At 42.9% G+C, this 13,417-nt stretch overlaps 1 protein-coding gene across 4 annotated transcripts; it reads right to left on the reverse strand.

Moving 5' to 3' along the window:
* Positions 1–1,584: 1,584 nt before the first annotated feature.
* Positions 1,585–9,866, reverse strand: pecam1a (platelet and endothelial cell adhesion molecule 1a). 4 transcript variants are annotated; one of them, XM_070433735.1, is made up of 16 exons: positions 9,655–9,864; positions 9,481–9,504; positions 8,210–8,503; positions 7,618–7,899; positions 7,186–7,446; positions 5,783–6,070; positions 4,697–4,996; positions 4,200–4,481; positions 3,933–4,065; positions 3,689–3,759; positions 3,316–3,369; positions 3,125–3,214; positions 2,910–2,966; positions 2,131–2,159; positions 1,838–1,913; positions 1,585–1,801 (listed from the first exon to the last, which is right to left on the reverse strand). In XM_070433735.1, exons 1-16 carry the CDS (start codon positions 9,710–9,712, stop codon positions 1,773–1,775), a joined length of 2,328 nt encoding a protein of 775 aa, XP_070289836.1. In that variant the 5' UTR covers positions 9,713–9,864; the 3' UTR covers positions 1,585–1,772. The 4 variants fall into 4 exon arrangements, 3 of the variants coding, with proteins under 3 accessions (XP_070289836.1, XP_023868479.1, XP_023868482.1); XR_011473752.1 differs by lacking the exon at positions 2,131–2,159 and having other exon boundaries at positions 9,655–9,866; XM_024012711.2 differs by having other exon boundaries at positions 1,585–1,913; positions 9,655–9,855.
* Between the last annotated feature and the right edge of the window lie 3,551 nt (positions 9,867–13,417).

Raw genomic sequence — 13,417 nt, forward strand, 5'->3', positions numbered from 1 at the left:
AGATGGATTCGGTTTTCATTTTGGAACGCATTTTGGAAAACGATCCATTCATAGATGACTCTTTGGACKCAAGGCCTCCMCTTAAAGGGGCCGTCTTTATCGATAGTTTTGTCTTCCCCTTGGGGGATTACRTAAAATAGCAGTACTTATTTTCTTTCTTACCGTATCATAATACAAAATAGATTTGCATGGACATTAAATATTGTAGTGTTTTGTTACATTTTGAACTTCCCAGTACGAGAACCAATAGTGAATAGTTTGACTACACTAAAGGTGGCTGGACTTGTCACTCTGAACTTTTGCTTACATTTTTGCTTGCTAGGATGGCGATTCAAACTCAACATGACCTGAGGTGGGGAAGGAGGAGCCCTAGCTTAGACACACTGTCACTAGAGCTCTCTCTTTCTCTCTCTCTTGGGTTCACCCTTACTTCCCCCTCTGTACTGCCCCCTCTCTGTCACACACAGGTGCGCACACAAACACACACACAGCTGAAACATACACACACAAATAACTGAAACATAATCCAAACAAGGGACTGGGCTATCTCTAATGAAGATAAATGCTTCATCCTAAGGGCTGTGGTATACAGTATATGTTAGACTGAACTGGGCATGTAGTTGAGAGCATTTAAGTGYGTGGCAGGCTGTGGGTGTTTAGCTGTGTGGTCGGGGTTTTATGGCTTTTCACACAGGGTTGGTCAGTCTTTCAACGTCCCTAAGAGACTCCTGGTCAAAAGGCAAATCCGCATGAGCTGGACTGTCAACAACATGTGCCATGACATTAATGAAGGAATCAACCTCTTGTGGACTATAGGCCMTTGTTGTTCAGATCACCTTGGTGATGTCTCATTAAGCTTTTTGAATAAACAAATACATTATAGCTAATATAGATATTTACATTTTGTGATCAAGGATATGTGATGGCACAGACCTTACTAATGTAATGTTGTTGTGTTCCCTTGGGCGTGAAGACTCCACTAGCCTTCCAGACTGAAGAGAGGTGCAGTTTGGTGTACACCTTTGTACAAAGACAATATAGCCTACACTTTAAAGTTTGTTTGTCTGTTTTTAATCTCCTCTGGTAGCCAACTACTGAGAAAAGGAATTGACTCCTGTATGAACTCATAACTTATTGAGTCACTCCTCGTCTGAGTCAATCAAAGCCATGAAAGGATGGAAACTGGAACTGATATGCCTTGATGCCAAAACACAGTGGAAGCCTCTCACATGATTTCAGCAGCGTGGCACCAAGTTTCCCTACTGAATCGTAAGCAAGGTGCTGCCCTCCTCTGGTTAGGAGAGGGAGAGTGGTTTGCCTGGTTACCCACCAGGGGGTATAGACTTTCTTTTCTCATATTGCACACTTCTCTACGGGGGTGTCACAGCGCCTGACTGTCACTACACCCCGCAGGCTTCAAAGGTTTCCTTCCTGTCCATGGAGCTCAGCTCACAATTGAGGAAAATGTATTTGTGTGTATTTTCCTCTGGGTCACAACACACATCCCATGTGCACGTTCTCAGGAGAGATGACGGAAACCGCCAATAACAATTTTTTTCTCATTGAGACACAGGACAAGGTCTCTCCCATTCTGCTGCATTGTTTTATTCTCAATTCACAAAGGCATAATTACAGGCATTTAAAGACTGTACAAAAGGTTAATAAGAAGAAGAGGTGTAAAAAATATAGAAAATATACAAATGCATTCAAATCAATAACAGCTCCAGTTGTTCAATGGTCTGAATAAATTAGAGAATAAATATTGATGGTGGTCATTCAAGTTGTCCGTCTTGCTCTGATCCTTGTTCTGGTTCTGGCTCTGGTTCAGGCCGGGGTTCTTGTTCTGGTTCGTGCTCTGGTTCTTCTGACTCATGGTCATTGTGGTTTAACTGGGCATACTCAACTGAGCCTTGCTGAAATAGACAAAATAAAATACAAATGACAAGACGAAGCCAGTGTCTGTTTTTACAGTATCTGTGTATTCCAGCAGTTTCCTCCTCCTGTGTTGAATCTTATTTTCTCCATAAGGGGTCCCTCTAAGACAAAACAAAGTCATAAGGTCTATGTACTGTATGTAAAACAGTACTGTTACGTACATGAGTGTATTTGTTAGTACATTGCTCTACTTACGCCGTCAGCTTGTTCGGACTCTGACTCACCTGCAAAAACAAGAGCAGGAGACAAGCTCAGGAAAACAACACCCTCCACCCAGAGCCTCCCCCTTCCCCAAAACAACACCCTCCACCCAGAACCTCCCCCTTCCCCAAAACAACACCCTCCACCCAGAGCCTCCCCCTCCCCCTTCCCCAAAACAACACCCTCCACCCAGAACCTCCCCCTTCCCCAAAACAACACCCTCTATCCAGAGCCTCCACCTCTCCTCAAGACTGACACCTTGGGCTTATCACATTACAACCATTCATGTGTGTGTTACTAGTCAGTTTCCCTGCCGACAAGCCCATTGTTTGACAATATAGAGGCAGGCCAAAGCCCATGATTGTTTTCTCTTCCCCTGCGCTGCAACATTGTTTGATACAAATACCATTGACATTTGCAAGGAGTAGGTCAATTACTCAACAATGGACAATATGGTTGGCGTGTGGGTTCTTATTTCAGGGGTAAACAAGGGAGCAGTCTGTCCTCTGACTCCGCTTGACAGATGCACCCTGTGTTTGGGTTGGATTGTAATAACAGGAAGTTCCCTTTGATGAGAGCAGGAAGTGGACAGCTGGCTAAGCGGCCGGCTTAACGGCACCCTCTCTCACTGACAATGCAGATGTTTAGAGTTAGGCCTGGCCTGGTTTTCTGCATGGCACATTTCTCAAACCCCAGAGAAGAAGCCCATATAATTTGCTGTTTCTTAGTGTATAGAGGGCTTCAGTGAACATTGAACAGGATGTTAGTCTTACCTTGATTCGAATTCCGCACTTCGCTGTACACTGTGTCTGTGCCTTTCTTCACGGGGGCTAGAAATGCATAAACAAATGCTTCATAGGGACATAATCAAAAAATGCAAGTGGACAGCTCATGATTATTTGACATTAAGCAATAGATCAATAATAATGTTGACATGCGTATTTGAAGCCTAGCATCTCCCAGCTAAGAGGATGGGTCAGTCTCTTACCTCTGGTGGGGTCTACCTCCTGGGGATGGACCTCAGTGTATTGTGGCTCAGGTACCTCAGTAGTTTCCTCGCTGGTCTGGTCGTCAGACTCTACAATAGTCACACTTAATGTTAGACGTGAATAGTTACATAGTTACATAGTCCTACTGTTGAAATGTAGGAGTTGACCTCACGAACTCTGGTGCACTCACCTGAGCCTGAGACGTGATCACTCCAGACGCTCCTTCCCATGACCCCAGGAGTGACTGCAAAACACAGAGACCAGGGGTCAGTCATACAGGACGCCGGTCACATCCAATTGGATGAAACATTCATTGCTTTGCCATATTAGGTATGCATCCCCTCACCTGCTCTTTACCCTGAGCCAAGCTAGGAGGAAGGAACACAGAGAGGAAGAGAGATGACATCCTGAGAGGATGAAGTGTTGGAGCAAGGTTAGGGCTGAGATGGTAGGGGTCTGCAAGACTCCATCAACTTTCTATCATGGGCCAATGGTTTAGCAGTGTGAAGTCCTGACAGCAGATATAGGTTCTACTGTACAGTAAATCAGTAGACAGATCTTACCATTGGCAGCCTCATTGACTTRTCCATGGGTCAGTCTCAGAGTCTCGTCTGTTTTAGTGCTTGCTGGCTTCCTGAGAGAGGGGAACAAGAAAACACAATGAACAATTAAACAGGAAACTCCTATATGACCTTTATCGCTTTAATATTCACATCTTCCCAAACAAAGAATTGTGCATCACTGTACATTCAATGGTTTGTGAATAGACTATGTTAGTATGATGAAATCAAAGCCAGGCCTACTCACACTGAGAGTTCCACTGTTCTCTRTCTTCTGAATGGAAGAAGGCATTTCTTAACGAGGATAATGATGATGAGAGACACTGTGAGCAGGATGCAGAATGCTGCGATCAGCCCCTTCTTCCAGCCAGCCAACTTCACTGCAGACAGCAAGGTTACAGAGGTTACCTCAGGTCAAGTTCAGCCACAGTGGATTTAGCTAAAGGACTTCTAGTCACACACCAGTGTGTTTGTGTGATAATACTTTCATCTGCAAGATCCCTTCCCCTCTCACCTCCAACAGTGACCATGGCACTCCTCTGGCTGTCATTGGATGGGTTGTTAGTGACGCAGTAGTATCCGCCTCCATGCTCTCTACTGACACCTTGAACCGAGTGGGATAATCGCATYTCYTTGGTGGTCTTGGACAGCAGGGGCAGGGCACTCTTTGTGTGATACCATGTGTAGGTGATGGGGGGCGTGCCCCGCTGGACAGTGCAGGTTAGGGTCAGGTRCTCCCCCTCAGCCACGTCCCCCATGTTGGGTGTCACGGTCAGTACTGGCCTGGACACTGGCTCTGTGGGYAATTAATGTTGTTGAGTCAWTKSAYTAAATCTACTATYTCATCAGTTAGACTGACTGTACCAGCATCTCCCTTTTATAAGCCAGAGCCATATGTAGGTGTATGTATGTATGTATGTATGTATGTATGTATGTATGTATGTATGTATGTATGTATGTATGTATGTATACATTTGGTTCTGTTATAAACAGGTGGTGTGGCCAACTCACCTATGATGGTGGCAGTGCGTCGGAGGTGCTCTCCTGAGCTCTCCATGTGGGGCTGACTGGGGTAGTTCTCGGCCTTGCAGGAGAAGCTGTGGATGTCAGTGCTCCTGTGGATGGAGGTGATGTTGAAGAGGGCCAGATCCCAGGGTCTGCGGACCACCCTGAACTCAGCTTGTCCGTAGGGGCTCAGCAGGGTGTAGGTGATGGGCAGACTACCGTTGTCACTCTGACACTGGAGCTGGAAGGGCTTGCCCAGGATCAACCTGCCTCCTACCACACTCAGAAGAGGGACTGACACAGGCACTGACAGAGGGATAGTTAAAAAGAGAGAACGAATAAGACAGAATGAGACCAGAGAAGAGAAAAACTGTTAGAAAATAAAACACATGCAATGTTTGAGAATGTTGAATGAGAGTGTTTTTAATATGACCCCATCCACTGTCAGAACAGAAATGACAAGATTGTTATAATGCTGTTATTGCATCAAATGGTTGTTTTATGCAACATAATAAGGGGTTGTTAGAACACTCATCTATCTGTGTGTGTTCTACTGAAAGTGAGCCTCTAGGAGATTTAACACTGACAGAAGATTTACAATGTCTTCTGGGTGATAAACCTAACAAGACTGCATTCCATAGCATGATTAGTGTCTGTGTGCCTGACTGGAAGCTACCAGGGAGAGATGGCTCGGGCCAGACCCTGGTTTCTACACAATGAGAAGTTATTACAGCAGATACTTATAATTCACAGCAGACAGTATCTTTCAWACAAATCTTAAACTTGTAACCCATCCCATACATCTGTTGTTTGTCATGTAGACTGAAGGGGGTGTATCTTGGRTATAAAAGACCTTTGTACCTTTGTATCGAGGCTCTCAACGAATCATCTGAGGGTGATTCGTCAACCAGCCATCATTATCGTGGGGCACTCAATCGATTCACTTTATATGTGTGGGTTGTATTGACCTGCTTCCTTATTAATAATTGAATAAAGATTCAGTTTAAGTATAGCTCTGACTTCTGTGATACGTTTGTCTCTCCTCATTTGAAAGTAAAGAAATTAACCACCACACCACACAGAGAGACTCACCTTTTGCCTTGAGGACAATCTGTGTGCTGTTTTTGAAGATCTTTTTGGTTTGGCCTGTTCCTTGGGCTTGGGCCTGGCAGGAGTAATTTCCATTAAGGGAGGGGTGTGCTGTGGCACTGTATTTCCCTCCTGATGTCAGTAGGACCTGGTTCCTGTACAAGGAGTACTTCACGTCCCCAATGTTGATTCTCTCATGGGAATAGCTGTCAGTATCACAGTTCAGTGTGAAGTGCTGTGTCTCAAACACCTCTCTGGGCTTCATCCCCAGGACTGGCTTGGAAAACAACTCTATGGGGATCAGACAGAAAAAGCAGAGTGTCAAACATTAAATTCAAATATACTTTGGCATGGCGAAACATTAAATTCAAAGAAACTTTGGCATGGCGAAACATTAAATTCAAAGAAACTTTGGCATGGCGAAACATTAAATTCAAAGAAATTTTCCATGGCGAAACATTAAATTCAAAGAAACTTTGGCATTGGCGAAAACATTAAATTCAAAGAAACTTTGGCATGGCGAAACATTAAATTCAAAGAAACTGTGGCATGGCGAAACATTAAATTCATATAACTTTGGCTGGCGAAACGATTAAATTAAAATAAACTTTGGCATGGCAAACATTAAATTCAAATAAACTTTGGCATGCGAAACATTAAATTCAAAGAAACTTTGGCATGGCGAAACATTAAATTCAAATAAACTTTGACATGGCGAAACATTAAATTCAAAGTACTTTGCAGCGAAACATTAAATTCAAATAAACTTTGGCATGGCGAAACATTAAATTCAAAAAACTTTGCATGGCGAAACATTAAATTCAAATAAACTTTGGCATGGGAAACATTAAATTCAAAGAAACTTTTGGCATGGCGAAACATTAAATTCAAAGAAAACTTTGGCATGGCGAAACATTAATTCAAAGAAACTTTGGCTTGGCGAAACATTAAATTCAAAAAAACTTTGGCATGGCGAAACATTAAATTCAAAGAAACTTTGGCATGGCGAAACATTAAATTCAAAGAAACTTTGGCATGCGAAACATTAAATTCAAAGAAACTTTGGCATGGCGAAACAATTAAATTCAAAGAAACTTTGGCATGGCGAAACATTAAATTCAAAGAAACATTGGACGATGGCGAAACATTAAATTCAAAGAAACTTTGGCTTGGCGAAACATTAAATTCAAAGAAAACTTTGGCATGGCGAAACATTAAATTCAAAGAAAACTTTGGCATGGCGAAACATTAAATTCAAAGAAACTTTGGCATGGCGAAACATTAAATTCAAAGAAACTTTGGCATGGCGAAACATTAAATTCAAACATTAAATTAAGTTAGAAAATGCTCACTATTACATCATGTGGCCCAACCTTTTACAACACAGTCAGACATCCAATACTTGCCTTTGACTTTGATGCTCTTATAGGCTTCTTTCTGCACATTGCCTTTGTCCGCCTTGCACACATACTCCCCAGAGTCCTCTGCCAGGACACTGAGCGAATGATTGAGACTAATGAAGGCTGACTTAAGCACCCTCTTGTCCTTAGTCAGGAAGACCACCACATTGGGTGGGGGGTTCACCACTCGACAGACAAACTCGACAACGTCACCCTCAATCACGTCTTTACCAGGAAGAATGTTCATGACGGGTGTGATGAAAAGTTCTAATGATACAACAGAAGAACAGGGAAATTCTTTAACCCAACATTTATTTTCTTTACAGGTGATATATTGAATCACACAGAAGCATAATGCCCATAGCTACTATAAATCTGAACCGGAACCTTCGAATGACAAATGCAACAGTTATAGTCAGCATTCAACCCCACTCTTACCTTTGACCATGACCTTGACAGTGTTACTGTTGTTGGACCTCCCAGCGTCGGGCAGCATGGTGATTTCAAAGTAACAGCGCAGGTGATTGTCCCCAGCATGCTTCAGCTCCAGCCTGGTCTCCACTGAGTTCCCATTGGCCCTCACCTGCATGATCTTCTCCTGGTCCTGGTAGAAGTGGAAGAGCAGGGAGCCAGACTCCTCTGGGGCGCTGCAGGTAGCTGTCACCTCTTCCCCCTCAAACAGGATCTGGGAGGTCACCTGCAGCACAGGCGTCTGTAAGCCTGTGGTCGAACAATCAATGTCAGTCACTAGGATGTCACATACCATGCATCATCAGGAGGAAAATACTTGATACTGTATGTACCTACATATAATGGATTACGAATGAAGATATTTTTATTTTATTTTATTTAACCTTTATTTAAAAAGGCAAGTCAGTTAAGAACAAATTCTTATTTACAATGACGGCCTACCCCGTCCAAACCCTAACCCGGACGATACTGTGCCAATTGTGCACCGCCCTACGGGATCTAGAGACCTAGAGAGTTTTACCAGAAAGTCAATATAATCATGGATCCATTTCAGCAGTACCTGTGACGGTGAGTCTGTGGGTTCTGCTGCCTTTGCTCTTGTCTTGAACTATGACCTGGCACTTGTAAGTGCCAGAGTTGGCAGCCCTGGCCGGGGTGAGCTGGTGAAGGACCGCAGGTTCGGTGGTGTTTTTGGAGTAGACCAGTACATCGTCTCGCAGGAAGTTGAAGCTGTGTGTCAGGGGGTGGGACTGGTCATGGCTGACGCTGACCTCACAGTTCAGGTCCATCAAGGTCCCACTGGTTACCTCGCCACTTGGGTCCAGTTTGAGTGTCACACTATCTATGGTGAATACTGGACAACCACACAGACAGACACACAAAGACACCATGACATCCAAGGCTAATGCAAACTACTATTTGGGGTGCAAAATAACCAAGGCTAAATTGACTATTCTTCAAGACTAGCCAGGGAGTTCCCTCTGTGCTTTCTCCTTTACAGTGCAMGTAGAGTCCTCCAGACAGAGGAAGGCCCTTCCCTGGTGCCTGGCGGCCCTCCACAGTAAGCAGGAGGTGTGCCTGGCGGCCCTCCACTCCACTGCACAGTAAGCAGGAGGTGGAGGAGGAAGGAAAGGAGGAAAACACTTTAACAAACARAGACCAWCCMMCCCCTCCCCTGGGAGGMCTGTGGCCTTACCTTGGCTCCTGTTCGCACTCAATACCAACAACACTATTGTGCCTGAGCTGACACAACAAAGCGGGCATTTTGTTCCACATCCTCCCTGGTAATGCTTTTAGTATTAAGGTAACACATACAGCTCAGCCATGCAGGAGAAAAGGCTGAGACCTGAGCCAAAAGTACTTTGGAGCCAAATTTGTGACTCAGCCTTTGGGGAATAGATACGGTCTGTTATTACAGTTATATGCCACCAGCTCACTCTCAATACCCCACCAAGAGCTCAGAATGAACTAAGTTGCTGAGAAAAATAAAACCATTACAGTATCTGAGAATGTAGGTGGATCAAAGAGGTTCAACATCTCAGAAGCTTGTTCACATGCTGACACAAAACAATGAAACCAGCTGCGTATTCCGCTTAAAATACCTTCAATAAATCGAATGAAAAACATGAAAATGTCAAGGAAGCCAGACGCTCACAATACCCATTTCCTACAAAAAATTTTTTTTTTGTGTGAGGCATAAAAATAGCCGCTTATCAACCGTAGAGAGGACCAACTGCCCTCAAACTGTCTCTATGCCGGGACTCTTCCAGCTCTCTGGTGCATTTATTAAAGTGGCATCAAATACAGAAAGTAATTGTATCTCATACTTACATGACTGAGCTCCTGCCCCTTGCCCTGTGAGTGGAGATAGGTGGAGGGAGACAGAGGAGGAGGAATAAGAATAGAAAGCAAGTGATGTGAGAGACAGACATACATATGAATAGAAGGTGAACTAAAGGTAACCTATCTGAGCTCAGAAAGTAGAGTAGAGTGCTGGATCCTTACAGAGGGTGAGCAGACAGGTCAGCAGCAGCAGAGGCAGGTAGAGTGGTGGGGAGTCCATCCTGAGTGATGATACTGATACAGCACCACAGCCAGGAGCAAGAGTGGCAGGCGCTCACATAGGGACAGGGGAAGAAGGGAAACATGGGCCGGGCCACAGGGAATGAGAGGTGGAGTACGCAAGGAGCAGGAAGGTGGAGAAGGCGGGGCATAATTGTCTATGTGTGTGTGTTACGCCTTCGTCTTATCATTGGCCTTCTTTTTGTTTCATTGACCAGGAAAGGACCGCTGCTTCCTCAGGATATGCAAGTTCCCAAATGTAAAGTGCCTTGACTTACCCCAAATTTTCTTGTGTTACAGCTTGAATTCAAAGTTGATTAAATWGTTTTTTCCCCTCACCCATCTACACACAATACCCTATAATGGCAAAGTGACATTTTTGCAAATTGATTGAAAATTAAATACAGAAATATTTAATTTACATAAGTATTCACACCACTGAGTCAATACATGTTAGAATCACCTTTGGCAGTGATTACAGCTGTGAGTCTTTCTGGGTAAGTCTCTAAGAGCTTTGCACACCTGGATTGTACAATATCTGCCCATAATTCATTTCATAATTCTTCAAGCTCTGTCAAATTGGTTATTGATCATTGCTAGACAACCATTTTCAGGTCTGGCCATAGATTTTCAAGCAGATTTAAGTAAAAACTGTAACTCGGTCACTCAGGAACATTCACTGTCTTCTTGGTAAGCAACTCCAGTGTAGATMTGGCCTTGTGTTTTAGGTTATTGTCCTGCAGAAATGTGAATTCATTTCCCAGTATCTGGTGGAAGCAGACTGAACCAGGTTTTCGTCTAGCATTTTGTCTGTGCCTCATTCAGTTTATTTTTTATCCTGAAAACTCTCCAGTCTTAACGATTACAAGCGTACACATTACATGAGCAGCCATCACTATGCTTCAAAATATGGAGTGGTACTCAGTAACGTGCTGTATTAGATTTGCCCTAAACAAAACGTGAATTGCTTTGCCACATTTTTTGCAGTATTACTTTAGTGCGTTGTTGCAAACAGGATGAATGTTTTGGAATATATTTATTATGTACAGGCGTCCTTCTTTTCACTCTGTCCATTAGGTTAGTATTGTGGAGTAACTACAATGTTGTTGATCCATCCTCAGTTTTCTTCTATCGCAGTCATTAAACTCTGTAACTATTTTAAAGTCACCTTTGTCCTCATGGTAAAATCCTCTCTGGCAACTGAGTTAGGATGTCCGCCTGTATATTTGTAGTGACTGGGTGTATTGATACACCATCCAGAAGTGTAATTAATAACTTCACCATGCTCAAAGGGATATTCAATGTCTGCTTTATTTATATTGTTACCGATCCACCAATAGGTGCCATTCTTTGCAAGGCTTTTGAAAACCTCCCTGGTCTTTGTGGTTGAATCTGGGTTTGATATTCACTACTTGACTGAGGAGTCTTACAAATAGATGTATGTGTGGGTTACAGAGATAAGGTAGTCAGTCAAAAATCATGTTAAACACTATTATTGCACAGAGTGAGTCCATGRAATTTATTATGTGATTGGTTTAGCAAATCTGGACTCCTGAGCTTATTTAAGCTTATTTAAGCTTGCCACAATAGGCAAGGGGTTGAATACTTATTAACTCAAACATTTCAGCTTTTCATTTATTTATTATTATTTGTATATATATAAAAAAAAATCATAATTCCACTTTGACATTATGGGGTATTGTGTGTAGGCCAGTGACCAAAAACTTCTACATTTAATCCATTTTAAATTCAGGCTGTAACACAACAAAATGTGGAAAAAGTCAAGGGGCATGAATACTTTCTGAAGGCTCTGTATTTGTTATTGTCAGTAGTTAAGTATTAATTAAGCCTTGCCTGGCTTTGTTAGTGTACATAGAGGGACGAAGTCATGACTTCAACAAGTGTGGATTTTAGCCTATAGATAGGACCCTGGTTGATTGGCAGACAGACATGATAGGATGCTATGATATGATGAGTCTGAGTGTTGACTTTGAGCCAAACCCATGCAGGAGTGTGATGAGTGACTACTCAATGTAGTCTTTGATACCACCTGCTGTTAATCCTCCAGCAACACAGCAGGGGCTCATACAGTACGATCTGAATCTTATTCTAACCTCTCATTACAATGCTGTTCAAAATAATGAAAGATGACAAGAATCCTTAGATTAACTCCTTCAAGATATTCTTAGCAATATCATCTTTGTCATTAACATCAACTCTCCATCACTCATGTCTGCTAATGGAAATTGAGTTTTGAATTAGATATCCCCAAATACAGACCAAAATGTACTTTGTCCATGTGCTTATTGTTTATGAATGATTGGCAAGTCCAACAAAACCCTCCTAGGTTTTAAGGCAGTATGACCATACAACACATAAAGGGTTAACCAAAAAGGTTATGTCTGTAGCCAGGAAATTCAATTTTACAGTCAGTGGGAGAAAGTCAAACCGAAAGACTGTGCTTCATTACTGCTTACCTTGTTATGACAACTTCTTTGCTCCCTCTCAGACAAAAGACTTGGGCTAGTGTGGTTCTGATGATATCTACATAGGATCTACATAGTACACTAATAGGGGCTTGACAAACAGAGAATGTCTGAAATAACTACTCTGTCCAAAGAGCATATAGGGGTATTTTACACAAACTGTCTGTCTGTCCACATTATAGTGTGAATACCTGCTCAGTCCTGATTGCAATTATTATATCTCACCACTAAGAGGTGCTAAAGGCTCACAGGGAAAAGGGCTACAGCAGCAACATCACCTACTCTACGTTCTTCTCACCGCATCCACATCTGCATATGGCCCGTAGCCTGTAAAGCCTGAGGTGTTGCCCTAATTGCTGCTGTCCTTGTGTTGTGTTTTGCTGTGCTGTGGGGTGTTGTGTTGTGTTTTGCTGTGCTGTGGGGTGTTGTGTTGTGTTTTGCTGTGCTGTGGTGTGTTTTGTTGTGTTCTGTTCTATTCTATTTTGGTGTGTTGTGTTGTGTTCTGTTCTGTTTTGCTGTGCTGTGTTCTGGTGTGTTGTGTTGTGTTCTGTTTTGCTGTGCTGTGCTGTGTTGTGTTGTGGTGTGTTGTGGTGTGTTGTGTTCTGTTCTGTTTTGCTGTGTTGTGTTCTGTTTTGCTGTGCTGTGCTGTGTTGTGTTGTGTTCTGTTATATTTTACTCTGCTGTGTTGTGTTATGGTGCGGTGCGGTGTGTGTCTTTGCGTCTCCATATGCCCCAGGACCTGAGTGATGACCTGTATTCGTTAAACATTCATGGGACAGGTTAGTACTTAATTGCACCGCTGGCTCATGGGTTAGTGTGAAAAAGCTTTGTTTTCTCACAAAGTCCCTGAGGGGTCCAGCACCCACCCACATACTGTACCCTAAGTCCTTCAGACTCAATGTTGCAATATAGCTGGAAGCTAGCATGCATATATAGATGTAACATCCCCTGTGCAGTCATTTGCTTACATTTCTTACATAAAATGCCTTATTTCATGTTTTGTACTCATGCTTTTAAGTTTTCACACATTGGACAAACTGACTTTTCAAAGTCACCTGCCTTACACATACTGTATATTAACACAGACTCCTTGTGCACCTAATTTAAACTAAAACATACTGTTACGCTGCCCTAGATTGTCATAAACAGTGTAGTTGGTAAACATTCTTCTACCCAGGATGCTGCTGTGTGTAATTGGCGCCCATGGCCAGTCTGTCTGT

Source organism: Salvelinus sp. IW2-2015, linkage group LG20, assembly GCF_002910315.2.
Source record: "Salvelinus sp. IW2-2015 linkage group LG20, ASM291031v2, whole genome shotgun sequence".
Classification (NCBI taxonomy): Eukaryota; Metazoa; Chordata; class Actinopteri; order Salmoniformes; family Salmonidae; genus Salvelinus; species Salvelinus sp. IW2-2015.